Source organism: Spizellomyces punctatus (genome assembly GCF_000182565.1).
Source record: "Spizellomyces punctatus DAOM BR117 chromosome Unknown supercont1.9, whole genome shotgun sequence".
NCBI classification, from domain to species: Eukaryota; Fungi; Chytridiomycota; class Chytridiomycetes; order Spizellomycetales; family Spizellomycetaceae; genus Spizellomyces; species Spizellomyces punctatus.
The window spans coordinates 433539-445978 of record NW_015971545.1 but is presented as its reverse complement, the minus strand read 5'-3'; the positions used below and the strand labels follow the sequence as shown (position 1 = coordinate 445978).

At 46.4% G+C, this 12440-nt stretch overlaps 4 protein-coding genes across 4 annotated transcripts; 1 reads left to right on the top strand and 3 right to left on the bottom strand.

Annotated features, from left to right (window-relative positions):
* Positions 1 to 8: 8 nt before the first annotated feature.
* Positions 9 to 1609, bottom strand: SPPG_05525 (uncharacterized protein). Its single transcript, XM_016753732.1, has 6 exons — positions 1339 to 1609; positions 953 to 1265; positions 813 to 895; positions 634 to 747; positions 455 to 560; positions 9 to 395 (listed from the first exon to the last, which is right to left on the bottom strand). Exons 1-6 carry the CDS (start codon positions 1478 to 1480, stop codon positions 113 to 115), a joined length of 1041 nt encoding a protein of 346 aa, XP_016607310.1. The 5' UTR covers positions 1481 to 1609; the 3' UTR covers positions 9 to 112.
* A 566-nt stretch (positions 1610 to 2175) lies between these two features.
* SPPG_05523 (snoRNA-binding rRNA-processing protein UTP15) lies at positions 2176 to 4367 on the bottom strand. Its single transcript, XM_016753731.1, has 10 exons — positions 4228 to 4367; positions 3940 to 4164; positions 3827 to 3879; positions 3629 to 3752; positions 3393 to 3573; positions 3116 to 3336; positions 2896 to 3054; positions 2712 to 2816; positions 2460 to 2640; positions 2176 to 2391 (listed from the first exon to the last, which is right to left on the bottom strand). The coding sequence occupies exons 1-10, from the start codon at positions 4315 to 4317 to the stop codon at positions 2243 to 2245; spliced, it is 1488 nt and encodes a 495-aa protein (XP_016607309.1). The 5' UTR covers positions 4318 to 4367; the 3' UTR covers positions 2176 to 2242.
* A 97-nt stretch (positions 4368 to 4464) lies between these two features.
* Positions 4465 to 10738, top strand: SPPG_05522 (uncharacterized protein; the record flags this gene model as incomplete). Its single annotated transcript, XM_016753730.1, has 24 exons — positions 4465 to 4662; positions 4723 to 4872; positions 4944 to 5124; positions 5186 to 5196; positions 5263 to 5550; positions 5623 to 5976; positions 6039 to 6309; positions 6368 to 6777; positions 6836 to 6949; positions 7013 to 7117; positions 7178 to 7342; positions 7393 to 7581; positions 7637 to 7792; positions 7848 to 7981; positions 8038 to 8206; positions 8261 to 8431; positions 8489 to 8725; positions 8796 to 9083; positions 9145 to 9261; positions 9320 to 9500; positions 9559 to 9876; positions 9940 to 10032; positions 10099 to 10121; positions 10195 to 10738. 24 exons carry the CDS (start codon positions 4465 to 4467, stop codon positions 10645 to 10647), a joined length of 4776 nt encoding a protein of 1591 aa, XP_016607308.1. The 3' UTR covers positions 10648 to 10738.
* Positions 10625 to 12353, bottom strand: SPPG_05521 (uncharacterized protein). The gene is made up of 3 exons (XM_016753729.1): positions 12016 to 12353; positions 11210 to 11957; positions 10625 to 11141 (listed from the first exon to the last, which is right to left on the bottom strand). Exons 1-3 carry the CDS (start codon positions 12172 to 12174, stop codon positions 10669 to 10671), a joined length of 1380 nt encoding a protein of 459 aa, XP_016607307.1. The 5' UTR covers positions 12175 to 12353; the 3' UTR covers positions 10625 to 10668.
* Between the last annotated feature and the right edge of the window lie 87 nt (positions 12354 to 12440).

Genomic DNA, 12440 nt, shown 5'->3' with positions numbered 1-12440 from the left:
GTCTCACATTTTGGTGACATCCCGCTCTTTTATTACTTGTGAGAGTTAAAGACTCCACAAGATATCCCTGTACCTTATACTACCTATCAAACCCTAAAGTATTCTGCGCTGCTCAGCTCTTTTCAGCCACGACCGAGGACTGGCCTAGTTTCTGCGTTGCAAGCTTCCTTTCAATTTCCAAGATACGCTGGCGAAGGGAGTTCGTCCTCTCTTCCATCTCGTTTTCCTTTCCTATACGACCCTGCTTCTGTCCCCATGTCTCGTCATGCCTCTCATTCATTATGCCCTTCAATCGGTCTAGCTCCCCTTTCAATCCCGCAACCTCCCCAGTAAGCTCCTCCCGCGCTTCTGTGTGAAACTCCTTGTACATCGCAAGTTCTCGTGCCATACTTCGTCTAATGGTGTGAATTCAGTTAGATTGGTAAAATAATTGTAGCCAGCAGTTTGGACTAACCCTTGCTCGAATTCCTTTTCCCAAACCTGAAGAATTTCCGCCTCCCGATGAGCAAAGTCGGCTTCCATATTTTCCCGATTCTTGCGCTCCGAGAGTACCTTCCTCTCTAGCAAGATACGTATCAATGTTTATATGGAATGTCACCCGAAATCTCATAGAATGCTTCCATACTGCCATACCAAGATCGTTGATTTGTCCAGTTTTCACTTCAAGTTCCCCTTCTAGAAGCGCAATGCGCTGCTTTTGAATATCGCACGTTTTCTGCAGCTCCTCTAGTTCAGCCATGACACTGACTGCAGAAAAAGATTTGTTATAAATCAAGGAACGGCGCCCAAGTCCATGAAAGATTTAGATATACCTTGTCCGGTGGCTGTTCTAAAGTCCACTGATCTCGAGCGTAGGAGGCTATGACTCGACTGCTCCGAGAAATCTTTCCCCGATCTGTGGACGCTTGTTAGCACTGTCCTCTTACTGCACCGAAAGCCTCTGTACATTTACATGTCATTCGTTGCTCTTGGTAGCTTCGAGTACGGGGAGACGCGAAAGCTCGGTGACTTCCCATCTTCTGAATGACTCACAGGACGGGCTATGCCTGGGGAGGTGGCAGATATTGGACGACCTGGCTTTGGTTTTCGGAGGTCGGGACGGTTCACGTGGAAGTCAGGATCCCACGGTGGGCGATCCTCCAGAGGGCTGGGTTTACCATTACAAGGAGGACTATGGAGAACAGGCGAAGGTCCGCTCCTCTTGCCAGAGACTGGCGTGCGGACAGGAGGTTGGCGGAGACGTGTAGGGGTGATTTTGGAAATCACTTGCGATCGGGTAACATGCTTCTAAGTACTTGTGGATCTTGAAACACTGTAGAAGACCTTCAGCTTACTCACCAGCCTCTACCTTCGAAGGAGTTAATATTCTTTTCATATTAGGCGGAACGTCCGCATGATGTACTGGCTGGTGGACACCAACGCTGCCTCTTTCCGCGCTAACGGGTGGAGCCGGGGATGTCTGAATAGTTGAAGAAAGCATACTGCACACAAGCCACTACCTTGTCACCGCGTTGAGCAGTAACAAAGGTTTCCAGCTTCTTTCCAGTGGCGCGAGTGGGCAAAAAACGAACGATGCAAACACTTGGAACACCTTGGACGACAAGTTTCGGACGTTGAACGCGACGCGACGCTGCGCCTTTGGAAGGGGCTTAGACATGGCATCTTGAACTGCTAGCAGTTCACACGAAGTCGCTTCCAGCGACCTGGGAGTTGACCAATGAAAGTGGTCATTAAAAGTACGTATATTTCCAAGGCATGCAGACCTGTCCAATCTAATGAGGACTTCTATATTCTTTTTGAATGGATATATTTCGTCAGGGTACAGTGAAGCTTTTGGTTCTCAGCACACGACGGCTTGACAAATTCTTTCTGCTTTGCTTCACAGCTGGAAAGCTGCTGCTGTGTGGAAGTGGGATGTTGGTGAAGTCGGGGACGATGAAACATGTGGAATCTGCTATAATCCCTTTGACGGTTGTTGTCCAGACTGCAAGGTTCCAGGTGACGATTGTCCACTAGGTACCTGCTGCTTACCCACGCTTATGCACTTGGATCACGTACTCAATGGTTTCACTCCCAAGTATGGGGCGAATGTAAGCATGTGTTTCACATGCACTGTATAGAAAAGTGGATAGCCAAAGAACACTCCAAAGAACAATGTCCTATGGACCGGCGACCGTGGCGTATACGTTCTGACTAAGTTTTATAAGGGTGCGAATTGTACTATATGCAATGATAATTTACATTATGTTGCTGCTGAGAGCAGTGTCATCATGAACCCCATGACCTCGTTCAGTCGTTCCTGTAGCTGGATCTCTTGTGCGACTTTTTTCCGGATTCGCGCGATCAGCTCATCAATCAACGGAGCTTGTCCCAATACTCCTTCGTACATATCTAGAGAAGGTGGGTAAAGTTATCCCACGAACATGAGAGAACTTTGATCGACGTGATCATGTTCTTACCTAAAATAATGTTTGCAATATCTATCAAAAAATTTGAGTATCGAGGATTCGAGATATGCTTCATTATAAAGCGTAGCACCGGCTCCAAAGATTTATCGTCTCTCCCGCCCAATGCGGCCCGAAGCCCTCCTCGGTGTCGTAATTCCTCAAGCACACTTATTACAATAACCGATCGATGGTTCTGTGTAACGTGAAACGGAATAGATTAGGCGCTCAACAATTTTGAGATTGCGAAGTAACTGGACAATATACCCCAGACAGTGACGCGTCCAGTGCATCAGCGTAGCGAAATCTTCTCATCAGCTTGTCGTAGCTCTTGAGCTGCTTCCCCTTATGCGCCTCAACTTGGATGTCGTGCTAAGTAAGAGAAAATGCACACAGCATACAAGCATCAGCCGAGACCAAACACTGGGTCACCAAGATCTTTAAATCTTACCCCTTCAGGAACATAATCCCCACCACGATTCCAGTACTTCTGGCTACCTCTCCTAAAGTCATCTTTTGCCGGGTTGACTAAATCGGCAGTCTTTACCATACGTTGTCGTATGGAGAGTAGACCATTATTCATTCCCACGACCAGGTGGGTATCATTCGGCTGCAAACATGATGCGTTAGACAACAATTCCTGGTAGGATAATTCACCACTGTAAACATACCGAGACCCCTATACTTTGAATCGGTGCTGGGTATTTGATGTTGTGCACGACTTTGTAATCTCTCGCGCTGTAGACTTTGACATGGTGATCCAGCGATCCTGTCAGAATCCTCGTCCCCGACCCGTCAAAAGTCATGCATGTTATCGTTTTCTGATGATTTGCAAGCGTCTGGAGATGCCGGCCGCCACCTAATATGTCCCAGATCCTAATCTGATTGCCACCTGCACCCAACGTTGTTAAGCCAGGAACATATACAAACAAACTACAAATGTCATACCTGCCGAGGCCACTAGGCCGCTTCCTGGGAATAATAAAAGAGACTCTACTGGAAATCCGTGTCTCATCGTCATTGTACACACTTTCGAGCGCAAATCCCACAATTTCACGGTGTGGTCGTAAGAACCGGATAGCACAAGGTGCGGATTCTCGGTACTGACGAGACCGGTCCTAACGTAATCCTGAGCTGAGAGGTCAGTACAAGGACCTTTGATAATCATAATGTTTCGAACGCACCTCGTGGTCTTCAAAAACAGCCAAAGGTGTTTCAGTTGCTACGTCCCACACTCGGACAGTATTATCATCCGAGCCCGAAAGGATTTGTTGATGATCAGGCGAAAACCGTGTCATGTGCACTGGGCTGCGATATATTGGCAACGAAAATCAACTTCAAATCCTCACACTTAATTAGTCATAAAGAAAGCAAATGTTTACCCGTCATGACCTCGCATGGTCCGCAGAATGGCCCGACTGTTAAGGTCAAACAACTGCGTATGGCTCCATTAGCTCTATTTCCTGCTCAAGAATATCAAAAAGGTCCAACCAACCTGAACCAACCCTGAAGCATCACCAGCAACCAAAAGCTTCCCATCTCCTCTTATATGTCCACTGTACGCAGTGTCCTGGAAACGGGATATTGTCTTCTTGACAGACTGTGTGCTAGTACTATATATTTGTATGCGGGTCGAACTCGTCACAGCAAAGTCGTAAGGGGCAACTGGGGAGAAGTGGATGGAGCTGACGGCGGCATATTCTTTCAACAGCACAGGCGACTGCCAACGAAAGTCTTTTAGCAGATGTTCACACTTGACAGGCTGTTCACAAGGGTACTTTACCTTGAACTTTCGCCAATAAGTGGCTTCTGCTGTCTTCCGCCCAGCCGGCTTAGAGAATTTCTTAATGGGAACCTTTCGATAGTCCGACATGGTGAAGGAGTCCAACGGAGATCTCTGCAAATTCCAATCGAGCCTGCCTGGTTTTTGAGCTTTAGAAAGATTCTATGACTGTGCCTGTCCGTGCCTCCAAAAAAATTTTAGAATTGCGTAAGCGACATTATGTCCAAAATGGACTAAATGAATGACTCACCCGTTGGACTTGTCGGACTTCGACGACTCCCACGAGGTGAAGTGCAGGGAGCTTCCACCACTTTTCTGCCCAAGAACGCAGCTTCCCCCACTTCCCGTCCAACGGCACTTATTATGTCAGATGACGACGAAGACTACTCACTTGACGATGGATCATCCGGTGATGACTATGTAGCCGTGCCCAAAGTAAAGTTATTTTTCAAGCTTTTCTTCAATGTTCGAGGATTTTAAGTTGCTTTTCAAAAGGCTACGACACCCCGTCGGCCAGCTTCCAGTAAAGTTAGCAGTGCTGCTAAATCCAAGCAAGATACGCTTCCCTTCACTGTAGAGGAACCATTGCACTACAACATCGGGTCAAAAATGACAAGCCAGACAGGAAAGGGGAAGGCTGTAGAGGTATGGGCTTTCGGTTGCAATAAAATAGGAGAATTTATTGTTTCTTCCCTATCTTATTTGCGTGCTCCAAGGATATTTACCAGCGAAAATCCCAGCTTGAGCACATTCTCTTGCGCCCTGATACCTACATCGGATCTGTGGAATCTACAGCAACACCCATGTGGGTTATAGAAGACGGAAGAATGGTCAATCGAACAGTATCATTTGTCCCTGGATTATATAAGATCTTCGACGAGATCTTAGTCAATGCAGGTTAGTACAATGTTTGCTGTATGAACACGCGGGACAAATCACTTACAGTATTACCCTCTAGCTGACAATAAGGTATGAAATTTTACCAACGATGGCTGCGCATTCACCCATGTTTCCACTCACGCGCCTTTTTAATAGATACGAGATCCCTCAATGGACACTATAAAAGTGACTATAAACAAGGAAGAGGGCCTTATTAGCGTAATGAACAATGGACGAGGGATTCCTGTTGTCATGCATGCGAAGGAGCAGGTGTATGTTCCCGAGCTTATTTTTGGGCATCTGCTCACTTCATCCAATTACGACGATGACGAAAAGAAAGTAACGGGTGGACGAAACGGTTATGGTGCTAAGTTATGCAACATATTTAGTACAGAATTCATCGTTGAGACCTCGGACAAGGAATCTGGAAAAAAATTCAAACAGGTCTGTCTTTCCTGGCTTTGTTGGAACAGCCATGTACTGTATAATGATATCTCATCCTGTCCGTGAATCAAGGTTTTTAGTAACAATATGAGCCGGAAAACAACGCCCAAAATCACAAAAGCGGCGAATGTAGATTTTACCAGGATAACTTTCAAGCCAGATCTTTCCAAATTTGGGATGACGGAGATGGATGATGATTTGATTGCGGTCTTGAAAAGACGTGTGTACGATCTAGCAGGCGTGGTTCGAAATGCAAAAGTGTTCCTGAATGATGAGCGCATAAAGATCAAGAATTTTAAAGAGTACGTAAAGCTCTACCTTGACAGCGTTTACGGGGAGTGTGGGAACAAGCCGACGGTTGTTTACGAGAAAGCCGATGAACGCTGGGAGGTCTGCTTTGCTGTGAGCGACGGGCAATTCCAACAGGTATTCTAGTTCTATCATGCTTTGCCCGTCATATACATGTCCTTAAAATTCATCTGGGATAGGTTAGCTTTGTCAATAGCATCTGCACATCCAAAGGTGGCACCCATGTGAACGCAGTGGCGGATCAAATTGCTCAGAAGTTGAATGAGATAATCAAAAAGAAAAATAAAGGACTGCCGCTGAAACCGCATCAGATCAAAAGTCATATGTGGCTTTTCATCAATTGTTTAATCGAAAATCCTAGCTTTGACTCCCAAACCAAAGAAAATATGACTTTGAAATCAACGAAATTCGGTTCGCGATGTACGCTGAGCGAAGACTTCATCAAAAAAGGTCCGCGTTCGCTTTGACCGTTGATGGACGCACCACTGATATGTGTATCCGCTATCAGTGTCCAAATCGGGAGTAGTAGACAATATAATGGCCTTCGCCAAAGCAAAGCAGGCGGTTCAATTGAAGCAAACGGATGGTACCAAACGAGCGCGACTCTCAGGAATTGCGAAATTGGATGACGCGAATAACGCGGGCACAAAGTTTGGACAGAAGTGCACTCTGATTCTTACTGAAGGAGACTCCGCGAAAGCATTGGCAATCAGCGGACTAAGTGTCGTAGGACGAGACAACTTCGGAGTATTTCCTTTACGTGGAAAGCTATTGAACGTGCGGGAAGCTACGCACAAACAGATCATGGAGAACGCTGAGATCAACCACATAAAACAGATTCTTGGGCTGAAGTCAGATAAGAGCTATACATCCACCGAGAGTCTCCGTTATGGGCATGTCATGATTATGACGGACCAGGTTAACACTGCGTAGGATGGACAATAATGGACCTTGTTCGTTAACCAAGATTATTTAGGATCATGACGGTTCACATATTAAAGGTCTGATTATCAACTTATTCGACCATTTCTGGCCAAGTCTGCTGAAAGCTCCCGGCTTCCTGCTGCAATTTATTACGCCAATCGTGAGGGTAATGTCAGCAGCACTTTGCTGGGTGGGTGATATGCCGTTGGCTCTAATGTGTCACTGCTAGGTTACGAAGGGAAGTCGCGAAATTAACTTCTACAACATTCCGGAATATGAGCAATGGAAGGAAGCAAATAATGATGGAAGAGGGTGGACAATAAAGTACTACAAGGTGAAATCTGCTGGGGATACGAATGGCTCGCATATGCCGCTAACCGTCATTGAGTAATAGGGTTTGGGAACAAGCACGTCGGCCGATGCTAAGAAGTACTTTGGGAAAATGGATGACCATTTGAAACCGTTTGCCCAGGCAAACGATGATGATCGGCAACAAATAGAACTTGCGTTCAGCAAAAAACGGGCGGATGACCGTAAGGATTGGTTGAGCAACTTGACTGTACGTTGAACTGTTCTACTGTGTCGCATGAGTATGCTAAAATTCCACAGTCGGGAACGTTTATGGATCACACAGTGGATGAAATACCAATATCAGATTTCGTCAACAAAGAGCTTATTTTGTTCTCCATGGCGGACAATGTACGATCAATCCCCTCGCTCGTAGACGGTTTTAAACCTGGTCAGAGGAAAATCATCTACTCCTGCTTCAAACGTAACCTTACCAAACATGAAATCAAGGTACGTCTGTCACTGACGGTTGGCAATTGATATGGAGGGCTAACCATGAGAAAAGGTGGCTCAACTTGCAGGTTATGTTTCGGAGCATTCAGCGTATCATCATGGCGAAGCTTCACTACAATCAACTATAATTGGCCTGGCTCAAGATTTTGTGGGAAGTAACAACGTGAATTTGCTAGAGCCACGGGGTCAATTTGGTACCCGGCTGCAGGTATTTAGGACTGGGATGGTTAGATCGTGGATTAGGCTGACCCTGTATGGTTTAGGGTGGGAAAGACCATGCCCATGCGCGTTATATTTTTACTAAACTGTCTAGTGTCGCCCGTCTGATTTATCACTCATACGACGACAATTTGTTGAGATATCAGAACGAGGAAAACATGCGCATTGAACCTGAATGGTATGACTATGGGGCGAGGGGCGATGTTGAGTTGTCATTGATCTGTCTACCTGCAGGTATGTTCCTATTTTGCCTATGGTACTAGTCAATGGAGCCGAGGGGATTGGAACTGGCTGGAGCACGTCAATTCCCAACTACAATCCCCGCGACATTGTGGAGAACCTGCGGCGTCGACTGGATGGCGAAGATTTCTCTCCGATGCATCCATGGTATAGGGGTTTTAAGGTATTACCCTAATACTTCGCCCAAACCTACTTGCCTCGCTAATGCCTTCAAAAGGGCGCAATAGAACGGCAGGGAGATAAATACAAAATTTCTGGAACTATAAAAAAACTTGACAGCACTACCTTGGAGATCACCGAGCTGCCATTGGGCTCTTGGACGCAATCATACAAGGAGTTTCTGGAGGGCCTTCTATCTGGCACGGAGAAGATACAACCCTCCATCAAGGTCTGTTATGAACGTTCCTCTGTGTCCCCAAATGAAGCTAAATGCCTGTTGGTATAGGATTACAAGGAGTATCACACGGATACTTCGGTACATTTTGTAATCAGCCTAACCGAAACTCAAATGGCAAAAGCCGAAGAGGAAGGCCTGGAAAAGAAATTCAAAATGGCGACGATGAAATCAATCAGTAACATGGTTTTGTTCGACAAGGGAGGACGACTTAAGAAATATAATACCATCGAGGAAATCATGAATGAATTTTACGAGCTACGCTTGGAGTTCTACCAAAGGCGGAAGGTTGCAGCAGATACTAGAATTTTGGATAGTTCGGTTGTAAGGCATCACACTTACCATGCATCTCCTGTAGCATTGGTTAGTGGGCCGCATTCGGCGAGAGCTGACGAAATTGGAAAATCAAGTTCGTTTCGTGCTAGAAGTGATCAGTGGCAACCTTGTCATTCAGAACAAAAGGCGGACGAATGTGATAAAACTGCTCAAGGCGCATCAATATGCACCTATATCCAAAACGAACGAGGGAAGTCTGGTGGAGCACGATGACGAAGAAGATACTGAAGACAAAGAGGCAGAAGATTCAGAACGACATGGTTATAATTACCTGCTCTCCATGCCAATTTGGAATTTGACGCTAGAAAAGGTACTGTGTAGATTTCCGCTGTGCAAACCGCTAGATTATGGCTTGCTAAGATATTTCATAGGTCCAAAAAATGACTGATGATCGGGACAACAAGCAAAAAGAGCTTACTACCCTGCTCGCAACCTCCCCTAGCGATCTCTGGAAAATGGATCTATCGGCATTCATCGAGGAATGGAATGTGAGTGCACAATATCAATACTATTACTCGTCCGTTCTGCTGAATCACTGCCCTCCAGCGCGTCGAAGTGGCGATTGCAGAAGGTGCTGCAAAAAGCGCGTCCGCTGTAAGAAAAGCTCAACGAAAGGACATCAGTGTCGATACTGCTCGCAAGTCGAAAAAAAGAAGGCTGTTCTTTTCGACACCAGGAAATGTTGACGTGGACGATGAGCGTGATCTGGATTACATGGATCGGAAAGGTACATTTGATATAAAGCAATGCCTGCATGCTGCCAGTCTTATTCATCATACCCGTAGTACCGAAAACGGCAAAACCGGCCACTCCCCACACCACTCCTCACATGCGAGCACTGCGGGACAAGGAGACCACTCAAATCACTTCGAAGAAGGAGCCCAACTCCAGCCTTGACGCGCCTGGAGGAAAAGGTCAAGAGAAAGTGCTCACCGCCGCATTGGCTCCTAGCAACGGCACCAAATGGAAGACTGGGGCCGAAAATAGAAGTATTTCAACCGAAAAAGACGAACACAGCATCAAGGACACTAAGCAGCCCGTCACCAGTGCAAAGTTGAAGCTGGAAGAAGCTCTCGACCCGTTTGCATTTGAGGATTTCTCCGGTACGTGTACGGAATGTCGCATTACGTTTGCACAGGGTTTGACTGTCGAACATTGTAAACTAGGCCGAAAGATAATACCGAGGTCTCCGCCGGTACCAGGCAAGCAGAGAAAGATAACAGAACTATTTGGCGTTCCTGTTCAATCCAACGTTAAAGGTGCGACCATGTTCTCACCGCGGTGTCGTAAGGATTTTTTATGACCTGATGGTTTACCGTACTTAGGACCGTTAGAATCGGACAATCAGGCAAGATCGATTTTTCCTGGGCCGCAGTGATCTATGATGTGACCTTCTGCTTACTTCACACATCCAACCTTAGATCGCAGAGAACAAACCAACGCGCATTGGAACTACCAGGGTCAAGCGAAAAAGTGAATCCTGCCCAACAGCGACCGCCATTGCGACAAGCGTGTCGCAGAAATCAGCTAAAATTCGAAAGTTTATTGACTTAGACGAGAGCGATTTAGAGGAAAACTCATTTGTCACCAAACCGAGAAAGACAAGCCAAGTCGGAATGGATCGAACAGGAAGGGTGCTGAGGTCACCAGAGAAGAAGGAAGACGTCAGCAGATTCGACGGCATCGACCAGACTAGAGACACAACTAATCCGTCTGGAAAGCCTCGACGTCGCACAACAAAGTCCCTTCCAATTGACATTGTGAGTGATGGTTCTGACGACACAGATGTGGCCCTCAAGCCAAGCGCCACACTACATAGTCGTGCATCTACAGCTAGAATAGCTTTGAGCTCCGATGATGATTATGTTCCATAGCCGTTGCTTAGATTTGCAATTTTAAATAGTTACAAGCGGCTCTCTTAGCACTTTGCACACTACTCTATCTTCCAACGAGACTGTTCTTCCCCCTTTTATTTGGCTCTCGCGATACATCAGCCATAATGCCTCCTGCTGACAAGGAACCATCCGACAATATATATTTGCCTTCTGATGATGTAGGTCCAAGAACACAAGCCGGCCATCTTCCATGCCAAAAAGCAAACCGTTTTCATCCATGGTAACGTCCACCCAGTCAACGTTGCTTGGTTTATCAAGCAATTTGGACAAGCTGAATGTATGCAACCTCTTCATGGATGCAAGTTCGTGCACATACACGGCTCGACCTGCTCCGCAGACTACGATTACATGAAATCGCGTCATGAGTAGGTGCAGAACTAAATTATCCTCCATGTCGTTCAGTAATAGAGTTGCATATTCAGATTGATCGTGTATTCGCAAGAAAACAATTGGATGAACACTATCCCCACTCCCTATGGAATAACAAAGACTATGAGGCGGTGCTCGATTATTATAAGAAGAGCCAAAAAATCATACTCACAAGTTCGATAGGCGAGAAGATTTTCATTTAATGCCACAGCATTCAGAGAGTCGTCTATATGGTCAATTCGGCTTATCTGTTCTCCATGGGGGATGGCAGTTCCTGGTTCTCCATCAGATTCTCCAGAGGTCTTGAAGGTATCAAGCGGGAAGTTCTCGGGGACTCGTATCAAACTGAGCGACGCTCGCATTAGATTCTCATCGTACGAGTTCATTGCATAGATTGTTCCGCAAAGGTGGCCCTCTTCTGACAAGCGCTCATTTACCACTGCTTCGATAGCATCATCGTCCAGTCGTCGAAATTTTACCATGTCTGAGCCAGCGACGGGATAGGTGTCAGATCGTATCGCTGGATCTAAGCGCGTTTCGGGACCAAGTCTGGGGCAGGCAATCTGCACGTCGGGACCAAACTTGCGACCGTGCAAAGTTGTCGACCATAGTTCCCCCTTTAGTATGTAGACAACACGATCTTTAGCGGTCACGCATTTCCTAGACAACAGTATATCCTTGCCATCTTCTTTGGCTGCAATGAACCCAGCAACGAGACGATAGGTGAGAACATGATTGTCCAACACGTGCCCCAGAGAAGAGGGTAATTCTGATTGAGGGCCTATGGTAGGTACTTCGAAGTAGGCGACTGACTTTATTACTAGGGGTCGCGACCAAATGTTGTAGATAGCATAGATGTCCTTCCATTTCTCCCCGTGCATTCGAGTTGGAAGGCAACAATCTGGGGAAAATGGCTTGACCTGGGCCATAAGACGTTAGATACGCGAAATGCACGGTCAACGACGTGAAGCATAGCACCTTCATCCTCCAAAGATGTTCGTCGTGGTCATTCAAGACATCGTTCCATTCTTTACATCCACGCAGACACTTACATATGGTACAAGAATCTGCATAGAAACATATGAGGAGAAATATGTCCAGGGGCATGAGTGGCTTGCTAGGATCCAGCTTTATCATCCTTTGAGTTTTATATCGCTGGGAGAGAAATCTCTCACGCCGAAGAAGGATTTTGTGGAGAGAGGCCTTGTCTGCCTCCCAGCACCTTGTCACGTAGATGTCGAACGTGAGCACAAATAATCCTGCATTGATACGAGGAACAACCGGAACTCAGCATAGCGCCTGGCGAAGGAGACCTTTGGCCAACAGCACCATTAAAGTCTCGTTTACGCAAATGACCTCAACAGGGCGGAGCGTCCCAGGTGACCCGAACGATCCGACAATAC